General features: G+C 41.3%; 1 protein-coding gene across 2 annotated transcripts in view; it reads right to left on the bottom strand.

Annotated features, from left to right (window-relative positions):
* ROR1 (receptor tyrosine kinase like orphan receptor 1) overlaps positions 1-22467 on the bottom strand; it is a 211800-nt gene extending 189333 nt beyond the window's left edge. For both annotated transcript variants that reach the window (XM_075832085.1, XM_075832086.1), the window contains exon 1: positions 22203-22467. In XM_075832085.1, coding sequence (XP_075688200.1) covers positions 22203-22296 — 94 coding nt within the window. In that variant the 5' untranslated portion in view covers positions 22297-22467. The remainder of the gene's footprint in view (positions 1-22202) is intronic.
* Between the last annotated feature and the right edge of the window lie 959 nt (positions 22468-23426).

Below are 23426 nucleotides of genomic sequence, written 5' to 3'. Positions count from 1 at the left end.
GGTTAAGAGAGGTATTCCGTGAGCAGAAATACGCACGTTTCATTGTACTGTTTCTTAAAAGGTAACTCTACCCAAAACACAAAACTCCCTATTACTCTAGGTCACCATTACATCCAATTTTCCATATATCTCATACAACCGCAGCACATATTCTATTAATGATGACAACCGCGACTGCTCGTAAACAATAAATGAGTGGTTGTCACAGCCCCACCCCTTATTTCTACCATCACTAAATATATGTCCACCTTTGAAATCTAATTAGGTTCAAAGTTCTCTATTGAATAATATAATTTTAACAATCAGAGCTTTGTTTTTCTGATATAGAGCACCAAATGCTCTGCATAGACTTGTCAGCTGTCCTCTGTTATTCTTCTTGGAAATGTATGAATAAATTGACAACTGGGTGTTGCCATTTCCCTTTTCAATAGTGTGTTCCTATACAGTTTGACAATGTCCAATCAGTGTAGTAGACAGTATCAGAGTGTGTAGGGATACATGAGAGCGCCCACTTGTCAACGTATTCATACATTTCCGGGAGGAATAACAGAGGAACGACACAATGCAAAGTTCTACGAATTGTTATTTCATGGGGAATACAAGTGTTTATTAAAACAGACAGGAGAGGAGAGCTCACAGGTCCTGTTTAAATGATAAAAATCTGTCTGCCTGCAGCCACCACTAGGGGGAGCTTACTGCATACAGATTTATTATTGAGTTCAATGTATGAACAGTATGCAGCGAGCTCCCCCTAGTGGTGGCTGCAGGAAGACAGAAGTTTATCATTTAACTCAATGTCTATAAAGTTATATCTGCTTCTAAGGAAAGTGATATCCAATATGGTCCCTATTAGTCTCTCACAGGGGTGGTCACACTGCTTTTTCAGAATCCTGAATGGTAAATATTCTGAAATGTGCGTGATACATTAAAATTACTGTTTTTATTTTTTGTGTGCTTCATAAATTATATATTTTTAAATATTGAAAGTTCCTTTGAGGGATTCGCAATGGAAATTCCCACTCAGAACAGGAAGCTCCCAACGCTTCAGCCTCCAGTCTACTTAACAGGACACTGGTAAGGTCAACGCTCCGCGCACAGTGAATAGAATTAGCAGCAAGATTGTCACTCGCTTTATCAATGCAAAGTAAACACCGACTGATGCCCGCACCGCACCACAACTAGCGGACAAAAGGCCGACTGCACTAAATCAACACAAACTTTTTCCCACTATTGAAAAACACTCAGATAACTTGCTGGAGAGGTCTTAATCCCTTTAAGCAGACCGTACTGAATGGATTATCAACCGAAAAGTCTGTGTAAATCAGGACTAAATTAGATGTACAGAAAGCCTGGTACCATGGGGGATGGATAGACAGACAGACAGACAGACAGACAGACAGACAGACAGACAGACAGACAGACAGATAGATAGATAGATAGATAGATAGATAGATAGATAGATAGATAGATAGATAGATAGATAGATAGATATTAGATAGATAGATAGATAGATAGATAGATAGATAGATAGATAGATAGATAGATAGATAGATAGATAGATAGATAGATAGATAGATATTAGATAGATAGATAGATAGATAGATAGATAGATAGATAGATAGATAGATATTAGATAGATAGATAGATAGATAGATAGATAGATAGATAGATAGATAGATAGATAGATAGATAGATATTAGATAGATAGATAGATAGATAGATAGATAGATAGATAGATAGATAGATAGATAGATAGATAGATAGATAGATAGATAGATAGATAGATAGATAGATAGATATGAGAGAGATAGATATGAGATAGATAGATAGATAGATAGATAGATAGATAGATAGATAGATAGATAGATAGATAGATAGATAGATAGATAGATATGATAGATAGATAGATAGATAGATAGATAGATAGATAGATAGATAGATAGATAGATAGATAGATAGATAGATATGAGATAGATAGATAGATAGATAGATAGATAGATAGATAGATAGATAGATAGATAGATAGATAGATAGATAGATAGATAGATAGATAGATAGATAGATGATAGATAGATATGAGATAGATAGATAGATAGATAGATAGATAGATAGATAGATAGATAGATAGATAGATAGATAGATAGATAGATAGATAGATAGATAGACAGATAGATATGAGGTAGATATGGGATAGATAGATAGATAGATAGATAGATAGATAGATAGATAGATAGATAGATAGATAGATAGATAGATAGATAGATAGATAGATAGATAGATAGATAGATAGATATGAGATAGATAGATAGATAGATAGATAGATAGATAGATAGATAGATAGATAGATAGATAGATAGATAGATAGATAGATAGATAGATAGATAGATGATAGATAGATATGAGATAGATAGATAGATAGATAGATAGATAGATAGATAGATAGATAGATAGATAGATAGATAGATAGATAGATAGATAGATAGATAGATATTAGATAGATAGATAGATAGATAGATAGATAGATAGATAGATAGATAGATAGATATGAGAGAGATAGATATGAGATAGATAGATAGATAGATAGATAGATAGATAGATAGATAGATAGATAGATAGATAGATAGATAGATAGATAGATAGATAGATAGATAGATAGATATGAGATAGATAGATAGATAGATAGATAGATAGATAGATAGATAGATAGATAGATAGATAGATAGATAGATAGATAGATAGATAGATAGATATGAGATAGATAGATAGATAGATAGATAGATAGATAGATAGATAGATAGATAGATAGATAGATAGATAGATAGATAGATAGATAGATAGATGATAGATAGATATGAGATAGATAGATAGATAGATAGATAGATAGATAGATAGATAGATAGATAGATAGATAGATAGATAGATAGATAGATAGATAGATAGATAGATAGATAGATAGACAGATAGATATGAGGTAGATATGGGATAGATAGATAGATAGATAGATAGATAGATAGATAGATAGATAGATAGATAGATAGATAGATAGATAGATAGATAGATAGATAGATAGATAGATAGATAGATAGATATGATATGAGGTAGATAGATAGATAGATAGATAGATAGATAGATAGATAGATAGATAGATAGATAGATAGATAGATAGATAGATAGATAGATAGATAGATAGATAGATAGATAGATAGATAGATAGATAGATAGATAGATAGATAGATAGATAGATAGATAGATAGATAGATAGATAGATAGATAGATAGATAGATAGATAGATATGAGGTAGATATGGGATAGATAGTCATTATAGCAGCGGAGGATGGGTTTATGTAATGTAGTATATATGTGATATTCCTCAAACTGAATGCAAACAATTAGAGGCATGCGCGTCCTGTGCTGGTGGCGGCTCCTCATGCCGGGGTGCTGGGTCACTGATCTTTCCACCAATCCTTGTTTTATGTGAATCACAGGACATGGAGCACAGAATCAGTGACCCATATATAACAAATGACCTGTATACATACTTCTCCTGGTGTCAGGCCTTGAGTCGCCATCAACCATTCATTAGTTAGTCTGGTTTCAAACGTCCCCAATGCAGACACATTTTGGCGTCTTTATTACGGATGCAACACTCAGACGCCCTGCGGTTTTACCTAACCGAATTTACAGATGTGTCCACCCTTACCTTTGCTTGAATTTGGTTATGGACTCCAATATATCTTGAATCAAATTCAATACAATATCATAAAATACTAGTAAAACTCTCGACAAGCTGCAATCCACATTACAACCACTGGGTGGCCACATATACATAGACATCTCGTGATAGAATATCGCGAAATCATGTCTTTTTTAAAGCTGATCAGCAGCTCAGGATAGGTTGAGATAAGAGGAAAGGTAAGAAAGGACACATCTATAGATCCCCACAGATCCCTATAGCATTCTAGACGCAAGACATTTTATAAAGGGCCAATGGGCCTATTGCCCTTGTGTCTCCACCATCTAGCGACCACCTCCACTCAGTCAACTTAACATGAGTATCCAATTTTGGAACAGCAAAGGCCATAGGGGAAATGCGAAAGATTTGGATCCCTTGATGATAAAACATTTAATATGCAGTAGAGACTTAGGCCAGGTTCCGAAGGTTCGGATTCGCTGCATAAAACGTCCGTAAATTGACCGTTGTCATGGTGACGCGTACTTTGCCCTCCGGTCCAGCCTCCCTGGATTGTCTGCAGTGGTCACATGGGATGAAACGTCATCCCAGGAGGCTGGACTGGAGGAAGAAGCAGGGAGTTCTGGGTAAGTATATACTTTTATTTATTTTTCTGAGTTTCGATGTTTGCGGTGGAATCGCTGCGATTTCGCCGCAAAAGTCGTAACACTTGGCTTTCTGTTGCGGGTTTCGCATCCCCATTGAACTCATTAGGGAAAACCCGCAACAGAAAAGCAATGAAAACGCAGCATAAATTGATACGCTGCGGATTTAAATTCAGCGCCAGGTCAGATCATGAAAGTTTACGCTGCGATTTTTTTCTGCCGCGTGGGCGTGAGATTTTCTGAATCTCATCCACTTTGCTGCTACAGTAAATGCTGCGGAATTTCCGCACAGAATTGCGTTGCAGAAATCCCGCAGCGTTTACGCTAGGTGGGCATCCGGGCCTTCTAGTTCACCCCTGGAATGCCAGTACAGACGACTACAAAGCCAGCTGCAGATTTGGGCACTATATGGCACTGTTATTTGGCTGCTATATATCGCTGTATTATTTGAGAACTGTATGACTCTGTAATTGGGGCAAGAACAAGAAAAGGGAAGGGTCACCGCTGTGAAATGTTTTGCCAAGGAGCCTCCTTCATCCACAGTAGTCACCGATGTAGTGCAGCTCCTGTTGCTAGGCAACTGCTTGAATTTTATTTTAAATTCCTTGAGTGTCCCTTTAAGATAGAATATATACTTAATATTAAAAAAAATATGAACGGATCCTTCCCAAACCATTACGCTTCTATGCTAAAGAAAAAAAATGACCACATGAAATAATACTTAGACGTTCTGACACTGGTAATTTGAAATAAATAAAGCTGACATGGCATTTCTGGCGCGCCTTGGCAGCAGAGACCCCGTACATTGTAAGGTAGCTTGTTTTTCTTTCTTATTATATAGATTTTTTTACATTGTAATTTCTGCTGAATTGGAACCAGTGGCTGCAGGAGTCGGAGTGCTCCCCCGGGGACCCCTTAACTCCTGAGATAGTTACCTTTTTATGGGCCGGGGGTTTCTGGCTGCCCGAATACTTACAATGGCTGCTATCCAAGGCGTGCTACGACTGTCTGTTACGGTAACTATGGCAATGGAACACAACATGGCAGCTACGTATGAAGAGGTCCAAGGTGGAATTCAGTAGAATTTGTTGTATCTTTTTTTTTTTTTTTTTTACTAAAAAAATTTCTTGAGCTAGATAAGAAGACTATAATCAGCAATTGTCTAATATACTCGTACCTTTATGACCTCAATTTAATCCTTTGCGAGTGCGAATAACGGTACAATAACACAAAGCGGTAGTGATGCGGAAGAAATGCGCATCAATACTGCACCGCAAAAATAGTGGTTTTGCCGCAAATACTGTCACATTTTGCTCGCAGTTCTAGGAAAATGTTTTTAGAACTATTTATTTTAAAAAAAACGCAAATACAACTGCGGCAATGACTACTTGTTGTTGCCACTTTTTTTGCCGTGCAGTAATGGCGCAGCTAAGACCGGCTTCAGATTTCCGCTTTTTACCATGTGCATTACAACTTCTATTCCCGAACTGAGCATAGATCACCATAGATCTCTATGGTGTTCAATTCCCCTGCAGTGCCACCACAGGAGACATGAAGAATTACACAGTACTCATTAGAATCAATGGGCTATCTGTATAATGAATGAACAAGCCCGTTCCTCCAAAGTGAGAGACACTCTTTATGCTCCGGAATAGGGGACCCCTCTATTAACTCAGAACTACCTAATAAGGAATTTAAAAATAGGTTTTCGGAACTAATCAACCCCTTTGAACCATTGACTGTATTCTCCAAAATATCAATTCAGGATACAACACTCCAGACTTATATCAAAGCAATTATGAACCTATCCGCCGCAGGCTACAAAGCTCCAGACATTTAATAAACCTACATACACATTATATATAAAGTACAAATCCTTTAATCCGGCATTAATGGGACACCGATGCGACATTTATCTGTGAACTTGTGGGACCCTGGAAGCCCCATCCTGATTAGCCCAAAAACAGCCCCAAAACAGTTTAAAAAAAACACGTCTTTTTTGTGCTAATTTACATAAGCCCCGTTCCTTTCACCGTCCAGTTTGCTGGTACGGGATAGGTGCTGGATTATCAAATATTCTGGATAATTGGACAGTCATAAAATATGTATCAGTCTTCAGATTTTCCTGATGTCCCTGTGCTGTGGGGACACTGTGGTCACTGATGATTTTCTTTCCGGCTAATAAAATATATACTTGTCCCATCAGGACACTCCCTGTCCATATACCCTATGAGGGAATATACACATCATAGAGGGGGTATCCCGCTTAGGACTCCCCCCTTTATTAGCCGGAAAGGAGGGCCTCTGCAAAAAGGTCAGCATGCAATACTACAGGAGTGTGCGCCTGAAGATCGCCCCAGCGATCGCCAGGGATTTCAGCTTCCAGATCCGCAGCGATCATTTGATTTCTAGCCGATCCTCATTCAGAAAAGGGATTGTCAAGATAGGACAATATTTTTTTGGACCCTGCAGAACCTCAATACTGTTAAAAGGGGAAAGAAAATCACCGGCGACCACCCTGTTCCCTCCATGACACAGACAGTAAAGGGACAGCTAAAGCAGCTCAAAAGTGTGAGAATCCCGCAAACAGCTCCTCATATCTCAGCATCCTGAACCCCTGTGAGTGTAATACAAGAAGTGTGAGATATTGGGATTATCTGCTATCAAACCCAAATTTCTAGATTATGAGTGGAGTTACACTTTAAGCCTCAATAGTAATAACATTTCTGGTTTATTAACCCCTCGGTCACCCACCCACGCCAATTTCCAATCATTTATAAGGGGATGCGCAGTCTTATTCTTTACTCATTTACTTGGTTTCTGCAAATAATATCTTTCTTTCTTTCTTTTCCTTCCATCTTGCAATTCTACAGAAACCACTTTCTCCAGGCCCAGAACGGCCAAACCTCAGCCTGATCTAATTTGCGATTTAAACGTTATTCATAAGAAAATGTGCGATTTCAAAATTTCGATGCAGCCTTAAATTTTCTCGTGGAAACCGCAGGAAATCTGCGCTGACTACGGCGAAGGGCAGAGGAAGAATCGCTCTGCAGAAGATGTGTCGGGACCCCGCAGCGCGGTGCACATTACTCCACGCGTTTCCAAATAAAATCTCTTCCAGGGAAGACGGGAGGGTGGAGAGGATTTGGTTTCTTGACTGTAATGATTTCTGACATGGAAATAGAACGGCACAAAAGCTCAGACATGATATCATATTAAACACCATGTCCTGTATGAAATACACGTTTGGCAGCGCCGGCCTTGGAAGCGCCCGGGGGCGCTAAAAACAAGTCTGATGTAGAGCGGAAAAGAAAAAACGTACAATAAGATCTTTCAAGAAAACCCATCTGGGAAAAGAAACGGCATTGTCCTAATATAACGGGATCATCGCCCCTAAAGGGTAACGCCTCAAAGAGGTCAAGTGCTTTTAATATTGCGTTCTCCAAAGTCGCCATCTGCAAAAATACTTTAGTTGGCAAAGATCAGCGCGGTGACTAAAAATGTATCATTCATAGCAATGCTCAGCAGACGTGTCTATATATTTGTGGTAGAGTCTCTAACAGGCCTAAAAGACTAGACCTGTGGCAATGATGGACGTATCACTCTGCTTGCTGTCAGTGAATAAGAACATTCTTGTTTACCTCTAACGGCTCAAGACTTCTGCAGGCCTAATATTACAGCAGGGGAGGGTTTGCTACAATTGTATCCATTCTAGACTGAAGTGAACAGTGTGGACTTCAGGCTGTTACATTTTACCTGCACTGATACATTGTAACAAACTATCAGGATAGAAGAGACATTTCTGCTGCTGATGGGTTTATCTGTGGGAGGATTGTTTAGACTGGATACAATTGTAAGGCCCCAATTTACAAGCTTTTTGCCTATGTTTAATGTATACGCTGGGAAAACTTGAGACGTATACGTTAAACATAGGCTGAGATGAATATCTAGCAGTGGCATTCGTCACCCATAGGCTATTATGGCATTTGTTTAACGCATACGTCATGAAAGTTCATGCCGTTTTCATGGCGCATGCGTTAAATTGATGCCATAATAGCCTATGGGTGACATATGCCACTGTTAGGCACCTATAGACTTTAAGGGTATGTTCACACGCTGAGTCAAAAACGTCTGAAAATACGGAACTGTTTTCAAGGGAAAACAGCTCCTGATTTTCAGATGTTTTTCAAGCTACTCGCGTTTTTCGCCTCGTTTATTACGGACGTTTTTGGAGCTTTTTTCAATAGAATCAATGAAAAACGGCCCGAAAAACGTCCCAAGAAGTGACCTGCCCTTCTTTTTCACGGCAGTTTTTTAACGCAGCCGTTTTTCAAAACGGCCGCGTAAAGAAACGGCCCATCGGAACAGAATGCCATTTTTCCCATTGAAATCAATGGGCAGAAGTTTGGAGGCGTTCTGCTTCCGATTTTTTGGCAGTTTTTCGTCCGTTTAAGTGTGAACATACCCTCATGGTTTCCCTTGATACGTCATGAAAAGCTACTGAAAAGCTTGTGATGTAAACGTTTAACAGACGACTGTGACGTCTGCCATACAGTGACATCCGCCACCTATAGACTCGCGTTAAAATAACGTGCACCACTCTGTATACTTTATTTGCAGGATCCCGTTGTATGGAATAGCATTGACCACTATGCTATTCCATACCTAAAAATATATATATATACCGACGTATACCAGCCTGACGGAGGCCAAAAGGACACTCTTTAGGCCCCTGATAGGCTAATGGACACGTTTAGCGTGTCTGTCAGGAGCTTTCCGGACGTACACGCTAAATATAGGGCCAAAACGTAATGTGAATAGGGCCTTACAGACTCCTAGCTTTTGGAAATATTAGGTCTGTACTTATTTTAAGCCTCTGGATTTCAACAAGAAAGTTTTAATTCACTAACAGCAAGCAGAGATTTTGAAAATAATGAAGAATTGAAACATCAAGTATATTGGAAAGCTGCAGAAGTTTTAATTATATGACAATTTCATTTTATAAGAATGGAAAACCCCTTTAAGATAATAATGAAGACATAGTGGGAACTTTCAAAAAATACCCTGGAAGAGGCGCAACTTGAAACTCCTGGGGCCTAATGCAAAATCCGTCAGGCCGCATGCACACGACCGTATTTTTCATCAGTAATTACGGATACGGAACCATTCATTTCTATGGGCTATTAACACCTTTCCGCGTTTTTACGGATGGGTGTCCGTGCCATAGAAATGATAGAACACGTCCTTTTTACAGCATGGATTCCACATAGAAGCCTATGAGCGCTCCCGTAATTACGGACGGCTATGGATGTGTAGTCCTCCGTAATTACAAAAGCGTTGCTACGCGACGCCGGGTTTGCAGATGTTGCACATCATTCGTGGTTTTCTCCTTTTTGCGAATCCGTAAATACGGATGCTTTACGGACATCCTTCCGTATATGCAGATGATTTACAGATGACTATAAATGAGGCCCTATTTTTCACACGTAATGACGGACCCATTCATTTCTATGGGCTACGGACACCTTTCCGTATTTTTACGGATGGGTGTCCGTGCTGTAGAAATGATCCGCAAATGATAGAACATGTCCTATTCTTGTCAGTAATTACGCCACAAACTCCCCATAGAAGTCTATGGGCGCTTCCGCAATTCCGGATGGCTATGGATGTGCATCCGTAGCCGTCCATAATTGCGGAAGCGTTGCTATGCGACGCCAGGGGAGTAACCAAGAATCCTCCCTGTTTTTTTTTGCGGATCCGTAAATACAGAAGAACTACGGACCGTATTTGTGGATGACTACGGATCCGTATTTGCGTACAATATTTGCGGATGGATGAAAATGCGGTCGTGTGCATGGGGCCTAACCAGACCCCCCACCATGTGCCATTTATAATACTAGTGTCTACCTATATGGTAGGGGGCCTTTGGGCCCCTTCATGCACGAGGGTCCGGCTGCAATTGCTACCTGTGCCCCCCTCCCCCATAGCTACACTTCGGTATACTGGGATTTGTAGTTCCTCAGTAGGAGCAATACAGACCTAAAGTTCATTTAGAAAACGGCAGATAATTCTGTGAGCTCAATATTACAATCCGCAGCAGATTTTTTCCTCTGGCCTTTGGTTGCCCCGACCCTAAAGCCTTAGAAAACAACACGCCTTCGGGAAGAGAATGTAGGAGGTTTATAATAACTAGGAAGAGTCCCGGGATCTCTGCGGGTCCGTGTAATACCGTCCTAATGATAAAAAGCTTTGTGTCTGCGCTTAATAGGGACATTAACTCATTAAGGGATCTGTATTCCCGCAGCTGCTTACGTCCTCCTACTTAGGAGTTTCCTGTAATTTCGCTTTTCTTAAAACAACGCTTTTAGGCCCAGGTTCAGCTTGTAAAATAATAAATTATATGTTACGTGTAATTGTGTGGCTGCAGCTATTCAATTACCGGAGACAATGTTACACGCCCACGTGCAATAGCCGTACTGTGCCTTTAAACCTCATGAGACCCCAATTCCAACATGATTTTAGAAATTGTGTGTAAGAGTGGACGGTCAAGTTGCAATATAAATTTCCAGAACATATGAATCCTTTTTTAAGCATATTAACTTTATAAACAGTTACAGAATACTGCCACCTAGTGGCCATTTTATAATGAAATGTCCACAAACGACCCAAATGGAATTCTGAACCTAAATATCTTAATTTGTTTCTACCTATTTCTTTTAGCAAATATAAAAGGGTTTCCGGTTACCAGGATAAACGTCCATTACCCTACAGCATATAGATACCCTAACATCGAACGACGAGAGCGCACAATGGCACTCACTAAATGGTCTACCGAAGTGCCAACTTCGGAGCAGCAAAATGCCTTACCACATAGGCCCCTCCCCACTGTGAGCCCTCTGGGCCATTCAGCACAGATGAAAAGTCATTGGGGGGGGGGGTACTAGATTCTGCTTCTTGATTGGCTCTTCAAGGACCAATGATCTGGGAAACTTTATGTAAACCAGCTGATCAAAATTTATTAAAATAATTTCCCAGGCAAAAATGAACAGAGATTGAGGGGGCGGGGCCTGACACATAGATCCTCTCTTTTGTGTTTTATGAATCCCTGTGTCATGCCCCGCCCACTCTGACCCTGCTCTAGATAAAATGTATCTGTCTTGTGATTGTTCCTTCAACTTTGTGTTTCAAAACTTTTACAAATATCACAAGGTGCATTTAACGCCAGTTTTGCTGAGAAAATATACGATTAAGTGATGGAATCCCCCAAAGGTTATCAGAGGTTTTTGACCCTTGACCTGCTTACTTTACTATTGGATAAAACTGCAGCTTCGCTGATAGATTAAATAATATATATATGTAAATAAAAGTGGCGTGTTCTATCTCACAAGCGCTGACTGTACTGCGGCCCCTCCACCCCCCCCCCCCAATGAGGGTCCTACTGTCAACATAGCTTCTCCATAGGACCGACATACCAAACAGGACCGGCCATAGACATTACAAACCTATCGGCTATTACCGCAACTTCACTGAGTATTGGTTGAATTTTTTTCCACTAATTTCTGGGTGACCCAACAGACTGTGGAGGATATAGTTGAAATCGGTAAAATCGAGAAGTAATGTTTATGTATGAATGACAATTGCCAGTGTATTCCCTGGTTAGAACGGTCCACAATAATAAGCTGATCACAGCATATGCCAGTGATGGAACCACCAGCGATCAGTTGTAATCTGTGGCCTGTTCAATTTCCCTGCAGCGCCACCACAGGGGAAATGAAGAATTACATGAAATTAATTGGCTGTCCATGTGATGTACAGACGGGCCAGGTCCTCCAGAGAGAGAGAGAGAGAGAGACGCTCTTTGCTGCTCTTCACTACAGCTCATTCATGGAGGTCCCAAGCAAAGGACCCCTCATTAACTCTCCTTTAACTCAGAAACAAAATACGGTAACCCCTTTATTAAATCCCCCCTAATGTTCTAATTAATCTGTGACCAAGAACGAGGCTATATGGCTATGGTTGAAATATCAGTCCCATCATGTACTGCCAACTGACATGCTGGTACTTGTAGTCCCACAATAGTTACAAAAGCCCCAACCATAAGCAATCTGACCTACCCAACGACGATGACGAGATCTCCTAATGGCGACAAAGACGTGAATACAAAATACTATTGTGTTTCACCGGCAATGAGGCAACGCAGAAGTTTATTTTTACAGTTTGCGGGGAACTTCAGGTCCATTTAAATGGAAAAACAGAGCAGGACGGCCTGTGAGTGAGACACAACATAGGACAGGGAAACATACAGGCGGACTGCATACATAAAGGGGGGAATTGTTCTGTCTCAAGTCTTTGTTTATTTAGTAATATTTGACATGCGGCGAGCAAAATGTGTTTCTTTCGTTCAGTCTGTGTTATAGGACGCATGGCACTCGTCAGCCGCCTCCCGAGGAACGCGCCAGATCCGCTTCATCCCCGGACCCCGGACCCACCCATAATCCACAGACGTATCCGAGTGCTGGAGTAGCAGCCATACAATGATTGTAATGGAAACATGATCTGATATTGTCCCCATTGATAAAGGGGATATTCACACGTCAATGCTATGATGAACGCCACCGCCACCCGCACCCGCCAAAATAAACATTTCACCTTTTAAAAAAATCCCATACACACGATGCGTTTTGAAAGGGTTTGGGGTTTTATGAAAATGAATGTATAATGAAAAGTTCTGCAACTTTTGTGTTTCAAGATCTTTACTTGCAGTCAGTGAATGGGAACATTCCACACTTGTACTTCTGTATGAAACACAAACTACCCTTGTACTTCTAACAACTGAGAATTTGCTACAATTGCATCCAGTCTAGTTAATGCTATGTGAGTTGAACAGCCTGGACTCCAGACTGAAACATTTTACATGCACTGATACATTGTAACAAACTATGAAGACAGTTTATAACTAAAGTTTGTAGTAGAATTGCCATTGGAGCCAAATTAAACTGGTGAAAACATGTGTGCCCCCGTTATACTGTGAAAAACATTATACCACCTCACAGAGCCCACATAATAGTGCCATACAGAGCATATATAATAGTACCATACAGAGCCTACAAAATAGTACCATACAGAGCCTACATAATAGTACCAGAAAGTGCCTACATAATAGTACCATACAGAGCGTACATAATAGTGCCATACAGAGCCTACAAAATAGTACCATACAGAGCCTACATAATAGTACCAGAAAGTGCCTACATAATAGTACCATACAGAGCCTACATAATAGTGCCATACAGAGCCTATATAATAACACCATACAGTGCCTACATAATAGTACCATACAGAGCCTACATAATAGTACCATACAGAGCCTACATAATAGTACCATACAGAGCCTACAAAATAGTACCATACAGAGCCTACATAATAGTACCATACAGAGCCTACATAATAGTACCATACAGAGCCTACATAATAGTACCATACAGTGCCTACAAAATAGTACCATACAGTGCCTACATAATAGTACCAGAAAGTGCCTACATAATAGTACCATACAGAGCGTACATAATAGTGCCATACAGAGCCTATATAATAACACCATACAGTGCCTACATAATAATACCATAGAGTGCCTACATAATAGTACCAGACAGTGCCTACATAATAGTACCATACAGAGCCTACAAAATAGTACCATATAGTGCCTATATAATAGTACCATACAGAGCCTACATAATAATACCATACAGTGCCTACAAAATAGTACCATACATTCCCTTCATAATAGTACCAGAAAGTGCCTACATAATAGTATCATACAGTGCCTACATAATACTACCATACAGAGCGTACATAATAGTACCATACAGAGCCTATATAATAATACCATACAGTGCCTACATAATAATACCATAGATTGGCTGCATAATAGTACCATACAGAGCCTACATAATAGTACCATACAGAGCCTACATAATAGTACCATACAGAGCCTACATAATAGTCCCATACAGAGCCTACATAATAGTACCATACAGAGCCTACATAATAGTCCCATACAGTGCCTACATAATACTACCATACAGAGCGTACATAATAGTCCCATACAGAGCCTACATAATAGTATTATACAGAGCCTACATAATAGTACCATACAGAGCCTACATAATAGTACCATACAGAGCCTACATAATAGTACCATACAGAGCCTACATAATAGTACCATACAGAGCCTACATAAGAGTACCATACAGTGCCTACAGAATAGTCCCATACAGAGCCCACATAATAGTACCATACAGAGCCTACATAATAGTACCATACAGTGCCTACAGTATAGTCCCATACAGTGCCTACATAATAGTACCATACAGTGCCTACATAATAGTACCAGAAAGTGCCTACATAATAGTACCATACAGTGCCTACAGAATAGTCTCATACAGTGCCTACATAATAGTACCATACAGTGCCTACATAATAGTACCATACAGTTCCTATATATAAGGGATCAGTTTGCTACTAGGGTAGAAGTTTGGTCTCTGCATGAAGCAGGCCTATTAATGGTGGAGTAACGGGTGCAATAGAAAAGAGGTGACCACCACCTGCAGATTGTCTTGAGGACTGAAAACTGCCCTATGTTGAATACGTGGGGGAAGAAGTGAGTACAAGTGACCACAGCAAGAGGAATCTGCAAACAGCACCACATATCTCAGCGTCCTGGACCCTTGCGATTGTAATATTTGTCATGCAGGACATCTCTATTAAAACCAAGCTTCCCATGGGTCCATTCACACGTTGCCATTAAGATGTGAAAAGAACCACATTTAAAAAAACGCATCTGAAAACCGCATGCATTTCTACCGCAATTTGGTGCGTTTTTCGATGCGGATGCATTATTTACTGAAACCGCATTGAAAAATGCATCAAATCGCTGTAAAAATGCATGCGGTTTTTGGATGTGTTTTGACAATGCAGTTCTAACCGCACCTAAATCGCGATGTGTGAATAGACCCTAACAGCAAGGTATGTTATTTTTCTGGCGGCGTCCCCTGCAGTATGATGTACAGATGTATAATGAAGGTATTTAGCGGTTTTATTGCAGTCTGGGTCTGGTAATTAAGCAGAGACATCTCCATGTGCTGACGTATGGATTTCTCTGCGCTATAGTTGTACTCCAGCACCTGAGATTATCAGCAGGTATTAATGAGCGATAATTAGACGTCTCTTTTATCTGCCGGATTGCACCAGCTGCTCCTAATATTTGCTCAATCCAACTAAACCTCATTAAATTAGATTACGCTGAGAGCAGACACAGTTCTTTGTAGTGTCCCATCCAAACAAATACCCAAGTCTGGGTGACGACCCAACCCTGAGGTGTCACATTAAGCAATGTCCATCAGAATTCACAGCTCAGCCCTGGGAACGACCATAAAAATCTGGGGTTTTTTACATTTAATCTATCTCTGCCCCATACAGAGGTTACAGCGATTATAATAAACCAGCTTAAAGGGGCGGTACACCTAAAGACAGCCGCGCAGCGGTGTTATAAGAGGAGCGGCTGATATCAGTCTCACCTATAGATGTAAATGTCTCTAGAGAATCTCAGCACTGGGGATATGTGACATAATGTAGTGATCATGGGATGGCAAGGGTTATACTGGACATACTGGCAATCATCCTATTAAGGACCAGTCACCTCTGGCCAATAGGAAATGGCTGATAACAGGGTACAGTAGATTGAATTAAACTGGACACCAAATTTGAAATTGAAGGTTTAGTGACCCTTTATACCATACCGTTTGTGCTTTGAGAATTATACAGAACATATACGTGGGTAAATATTGTTTTGTAGCAAAATAAAGTAATTCGTTTATATATTAACACAAAATTTGCATGAAAGATTACACTCTATCTCCCTATGTTCCCCAATTACCTGATAGTCTTGATTTCCCACTGAGATTATGGTGAGCTTGTGCATATACACAGAGAGACAAACTGAACAAACAAAACTGTAGTGTAAAGCATGGGGGAAGATGTCACTGATTGTAGCCATGTCCTAATTCAGCAGGGCTTAATAGCAGCCAAAACTGAATAAAATAAACCATATTTATAGATCATTTAAAGGGAGAGACAGGGAGGCAGTAATATCTGTACCTACATCATTTACAGGGAGAGACAGGGAGGCAGTAATATCTGTACCTACATTATTTACAGGGAGAGACAGGGAGGCAGTACTATCTGTGCTTACATCTTTTACAGGGAGGCAATACTATCTGTACCTACATAATTTGCAGGGAAAAACAGGGAGGCAGTACTATATGTACTTACATAATTTACAGGGAGGCAGTACTATCTGTACCTACATCATTTACAGGGAGAGAAGCAGAGGTAGTACTATCTATACCAGGGGTGGGGGGCCGTACAAAATTCACGGGCCGTCCAAAATTATAAACTTAAAAATTAGCCTGCAATATTTGGTCAAACATTTAATTAACTCCCCCCTAATGTGATGTCTGGATCTGCTTCTCTTTGGTGAGGCGTGTGATGTTCGCCGGTATTGATGATGTTGCTACTGCGTCGCTCAGTCTGGAGGGGTCGAAACTTTGGTAAGTTTTGAAAAGAACTCGCAGCAGTAAGTTGTTCCGACTCACTTACTTGAGATGGGTTTTCACATCAAGGACATTTATGGCATATCCACAGGATCCACCCTATGTCTAGAATATCAGATAGATTCACCTATCTCTAGAACGAGGCCCCCTAAACCCCGTTCTACCTCTCTGTGTTGCGGCTGATTTCCGACCATGAAGAAAAAAACAGCGTAGCTCGCTGAGCTTCGCTGTTTCCGTAACTCCCATAGTAGTGAATGGTAGATACAGAAGCAGCGTAGAATGCAAGCTGCGCTGTTTCCGTAACTACCGTTCAGTTCTATGGGACTTAGAGAAACAGCGTAGCTCAGAGAGCTACGCTGTTTTCTTCTTCATGGTCATAAATCAGCCGGAACACAGAGAAGTAGAATGGGGTTTAGGGGGCCCCGTTCTAGAGATAGGTGCAGGTCCCAGAGGTGGAACCCGCATCTATCTGACATTTATGACATATCCTGTGGATATGCCATAAACGTCTCAAATGGGAAAAGCCCTGACTTTGTGTTCTCCTCTAAAATAGGTCCTGTCACGTTTGTAACATCTTGTAGCACAAAAACCACGGGGGCACCGGCGGTAAGAATGGGGTCGGTGCATACGGTGACGGGAGTGGACCAGTCCGGTCACCTGAACTCACATCACTGATGTGAGGTCAGGTTTCCGGACTGGTCCACCCTTGGGCCGTCACGTACAGACCTCACACAGACCGCTGCCGCCGCCATACTTGACTCCGTTCGCCCTCCTCCTGCTCCTAAATGTAGAGTGAGTAGGGTGGCCGGAGCAAAGAAGCGAACGACGCGACGGCAGTTTGGTCTGAGTGAGGTCAGGCCAGACCAAACAATCTCGCGGGGCCTTCTACGGCCTGCAGGCCAGAGGTTCCTCACCCCTAATCTGTACCTACATGAATACCTATGAATACCGTAGTCGACTATGCTATTGATTGCGTCAAAACGACGGAACCCGTGCACAACGGAGACAAACGGAAGCCATTTGAACCGGATCCATCACCATTGAAATCAATGGTAATGGAAACGGAAACCTCTAGTTTCCGTTTGTGTCAGTCAGGGCTCCGTACCGACAGAAAGCTCCGTTGGAACGGAGCCCTGATGCAGATGTGAACGCAGCCTTACAGGGAGAGACAGGGAGGCAGTACTATATGTACCTACATTTATATGGACAGACAGGGAGGCAGCACTATCTGTACCTACATCATTTACAGAGATAGAGAGGCAGTACTATCTGGCAGTATTATTTGTGTCTACATTATTTGCTTGTAGGAAGTACTATCCATGAAAACGTCATTTATAGTGAGAGGCAAGAAGGCAGTACTATCTGTACCTACATCATTTATATGGAGAGACAGGGAGGCAGTACTATCTGACCTACATCATTTATATGGAGAGACAGGGAGGCAGTACTATCTGTACCTACATTTATATGGAGAGACAGGGAGGCAGTACTATCTGTACCTACATCATTTACATGGAGAGACAGGGAGGCAGTACTATCTGTACCTACATCATTTACAGAGATAGAGAGGCAGTACTATCTGGCAGTATTATTTGTGTCTACATTATTTGCTTGTAGGAAGTACTATCCATGCACACGTCATTTATAGTGAGAGGCAAGAAGACAGTACTATCTGTGCCTGATTATTTTGTACTCAATCATGTACTGCCCCCTCTAGCATGGTGACTACTACATTACGCTAAAACCGAAGTACAGAGAAGGTGGTCACTAAATAGGCTGTTGCTATGCAATAATCCAAAGAATGCATTGTTATAAAGAAACAAATAATAATAATAGTAATAATAATAATACCGTAATTACAATGATGATGATAATGCACAGGAGGCATTTCAGGTACATGGGGAAGGGGTGGACTATAATATAGAGATGAAATATTTGCTGGAGTTCTGCTTGAGTTGTTCCCACCATTGCTCGGCACAGTGGCGTTAAGGGTCAGTTTCTAAAATTATTCCAGATATCAGAGGGCGACTCATTACTATTGATATGGCCATTAATCAAAGGTCATTGGTTTAGAAGTAGACAGATAAGCGGCGGCCGCTGTGTGTTCTGCCATTCACACAGTATCTGCCCAGATAACTTATCTCCTAAAGAAGAAAAATCATCAATTTCTTCATAAACCCCAAATACAGAAAAAGGAACATGGCGGAGCTGCGGGATTCGGCTGCGATCAATCACCTGGTGTGTATTTTACACTGACGTCTCATAAACATGGAGCTTAGTGTAGTCATACAGCTTAGCACATGGACAATCCGATAACATAAATTGTGCTCTATGTTTGGGAATGGGGGGCGATCTGTGCGGAGACTCCAAGGCGCTCTCTAGGGGGCGCAGCAATATTGTCTAAAATCTAAATAAATGATAATGTAATCATGTCTGGGGGTCGTCTTCTATCTATTCTAATGCTCTGTTTCTGGAAAGTTGGGTGACAACCATTATGGCTGCCATTACAGCTCCTGTCAGTCGGCTTTTCCAGACTTCTGAATGGTAAAACTGCCAAGTCCTGCAGTGATCTGAGACTGGGGGATGATTTCCTGCATTTCTGATTGAGGAAACTAGAAAAGTTGGGTGACAACCTCTACGGTACAGGTAATGGCACCCCAGCAGTCAATGCAATGACAGACGCCGGCACATATTGCTGTGGCAACCCTGGAGCGAATTGCAATGCCGGCCATATTGGTTGTCACCCAACTTTCCCAGAAGCAGATACATAGAGAGGAAGACAACTCCAGGACTTGGGTGTGCATTACATTGAGCAGCGGGCATGGCATGCTGGGAACTTATATGGCAAGCTGCGACCCCCAGGTTATGCCTGCCTTGGTTTAGTGTGTTAGCAAGTGTATCATGTTTAACCCCTCAGGCCCCGGACAGCAGGCCATGCCCTGTCAACTCATGCAGATTAATGCAACAGCCTTCAAAGGCCAACCCAGCTGGGGTCATAAGGGCTCTTTGTGCCTCTTTACCCCCTGTGGGGGACAGAAGAAATACCCAAGATTTTCGTATTAGCTTTTCCCCCAGACCTACGAGTGCCCCATTATCTTTGTATTATAATGGGGTCAACTTCAGCACATTCATAGCCCTCCTCATTAACCGACTGACAAATGAAAAAGCCGCAATGTATCCCTGATGGGTTATCGCCTGCGTTCCTGCTGACAACCGGCCTGCGCAGGATACCCGCACCTCTATCTGTCTCTGTCACCATTCAGACTGGAGCAGATGAAAAGCACATGGACTATTATAAATATCTGCTGCTGTAAGGAGGTGTCTGGGCGCTTGTACCTCCTGGACCCCCAGGACACAGGGACTTGGTGTCTTTCACCATGTATGATAAAGCAAATAAAAAATAACTTGCAGCAGACAGATGGACGAGAAAAAAGTTGTCAGAATATACGGCGGTCAGAACCGATTCACACACATCGTTTTGTTGCGTTTTTTGGTTGCGGTTTTTTAGACTGGCCAGATGTTACATTAACGTCTATAGTCAAATATGACATGAAATACATACACTGCGTTTTGGTTTGTGCCATTTTTGTTGCGTTTTTGTGCTCATTGGCGTTTTTCCTAAAACGCAGCAAGCTCAGGGTATGTCATTTTTCTGATGTCTTTTTCCATAGGCTTCTCTATAGGATTTCAAACAAAGTCATAAAAGATGAATGTACAAAATGACACTAAATAAAAAAACGGCAGTAAAAAAGCCATAAAAAATACTTATATGTTTTAAAAACTGCTGGCGTATTGAAATTAGTTTTTTTTTTCCCATGCATTTTAAAATGCCAGAAAAAAAATCTATGTGTGACGAAAGTCTTGTCAAAGTATGGCGCCTCCATTTGTTTTAAGGGCGTGGCTAATCAGTCGCAACATTATTACATATGTATCAACTCATCAAAAAAAATCAAAACTTCTATGGTTTGGAGTCCAGGTCGTAACTAGTTAACATGTGAATCATAATACATATATAATGGCCACCTCTAGACAGAACACATCAATATATTCACTCATTGTGTGTTATGGGTTGAGGGGGTGAATCAGCAGATAGGGCAGATCAGTCTGTCCATCTCTATTTATAACATATCATTACATCACACACACATTGCCCACTCCTACATGTGAATAAGTGACCCCTCCAATACACGTCCTAACATATGACGGGCCCCTTTAATAATACACCATGTACTTCTATATGTTAGTGATCCCCCTAAAAAAAAAAATATTTAATACAGGACTGCCATTACTATATGTGAGTGTCCGATAATATGGCTGAGCTTTTAATGTCAACATGTACATGTAAAGGACCCCTTTATTATAGGACCGTCCACTTCTGTGTCCTATCATATGACTGACACCTTTTATATGGGACTCTCCTAGATAGATAGATACATAGAAGCTAGATAGAGATAAATATGCGATAGATGGATAGATAGATAGATATGAGATAGATAGATAGATAGATAGATAGATAGATAGATAGATAGATAGATAGATAGATCGATCGATCGATAGATCGATCTCTATCGCACCCCCTATGTGTCCTTTCATATGACTGACCCCTCTAATAAAGGACGTTCTACTTCCATATGTAAGTGCCCCCCACATGTTATATGACTGACTTTTAATATAGGACTGCCCACTTCTATATGTCAATGACCCCCCACATGTCTATTCATAAATGATCCCTTTAATATAGGACATTTCACTTCTACATGTAAGTGACCCCCCCCCCTCTATGTCCTATCATATGACTGCCTCCTTGATGATCCCTTTAATATAGGACATTTCACTTTTATATGTTAATGACCCCCCCCCCCCCTCGCCTCAAATCCTTTAATATAGGACATTTCACTTCTACTGTATATGTAAGTGACCCCCACATGTCCTCTCATATGACTGACCCCTTTATTATAGGACACTTTAATATGTGAATGACCCCCCCCCCCCACATGTCCAATCATCAATGACCCCTTTAATATAGGACATTCCACTTCTATGTATACCCCCCCCCCCTATTGTCTTATCATATGAATGGATAAAGGACAGTCCACTACCATGTGAGTGACCAGCAGCCCCCATCATATGACTGACCCCTTGTGTGAGATTTTCCAGACATAGACTGTGGAATGTAAGTCACCTTTATCCCAGACACTGGCATCACATTATATCCCCATCCCCCATTCCCTGAAAACATAAGGGTGCAAGTCTTACCTTGAGTCCAGTGTCTCCCCATGCCAATGTCAAGCAAAACAATGATGAATAGTGAGGACCAGGGGCATCCCCGCTTCTCCCTGCCCGGGTACATCCCTGTGATTCTGCTATAAATCCTCTGCAGAGCCTTGATTCAGGGTCCCTGTTGCCCCTGGGATGCCCCTGCTTGGGTCTGGGCAGCTTGCAGAGCTCCTGGGGCTGCACACCTCCTCTCTGCTGGTGAAGTTTATGGAGCCAAAGATTTTCCTCCTTTCCGGAGGGCTCTGAGAGGTCGGAGCTGCTTCTACTCTCTGCCTCCTTCTCTCCAAACTTTCTCAACCCCCTTCACTTGTCACTTTCCAAACTCTCTGCAGGGAAAACAGCGCAGAGGAACAGTGCACGCAGCGCCACCTGGCGGCGGAGACGCCCTAATGGCAGCGCTGGTGCTACACTTACAGTAAACAATGTGTCTTGTTTTATAAATAACAATAGTAACAATAATGTGAAATGGAAACAATCAGAAGGGAAACGACAGATATGGCAAGTAAAAGTAACAATTCATTGTAGATACCATGGTTGGATGGTACCCTGTTCTATCGACCTGATCTTGTACTATATCGTGCAGAAATAATACTATGTGTACCAATAATACTGCGAGAGAGTCAATAAACTAGGCAATACCTCTGCATCCTGTTCATAGGTTTGGGCACCAAGTGTAGGATCAGGGGTACAAGCACTGGGGCCACTGGTGTCCCTTCAGTGGGGGTAAGTGATGTGCCCTATGCAGCTGCACAAGATGTCACCCCCCCCCCCCCCCCTAAGGAGAGCTTTAGCAAACAGTATTACACAACTGAAGACACCCAGTATTATTTAGTGAAGCATGGTGCTATTATTTGGGAACTGAATTGTAGTATTATGTGGGCTCTAGTAATATTTGGATACTCTATTGGTTTGGTACTATATGGTGGTATTATGGGGGCTGTATATGATAGTATTATTGAGGCTGTATATGGCAGTATTATGGGGGCTGTTTATGGTGGTATTAGTCTGGCAGTATATGGGGGTATTAATGAGGCTGAATATGGCGGTATTATGGGGGCTGTATACGGCAGTATTATTCTGGCAGTATATGGTGGTATTATTGAGGCTGAATATGGCGGTATTATGGGGGCTGTATACGGCAGTATTATTCTGGCAGTATATGATAGTATTATTGAGGCTGTATATGGCAGTATTATGGGGGCT

This window comes from Rhinoderma darwinii, chromosome 7 (genome assembly GCF_050947455.1).
Source record: "Rhinoderma darwinii isolate aRhiDar2 chromosome 7, aRhiDar2.hap1, whole genome shotgun sequence".
Classification (NCBI taxonomy): Eukaryota; Metazoa; Chordata; class Amphibia; order Anura; family Rhinodermatidae; genus Rhinoderma; species Rhinoderma darwinii.
Note: the sequence above shows the minus strand (reverse complement) of the source record. Positions and strands in the feature narration are given on the sequence as shown.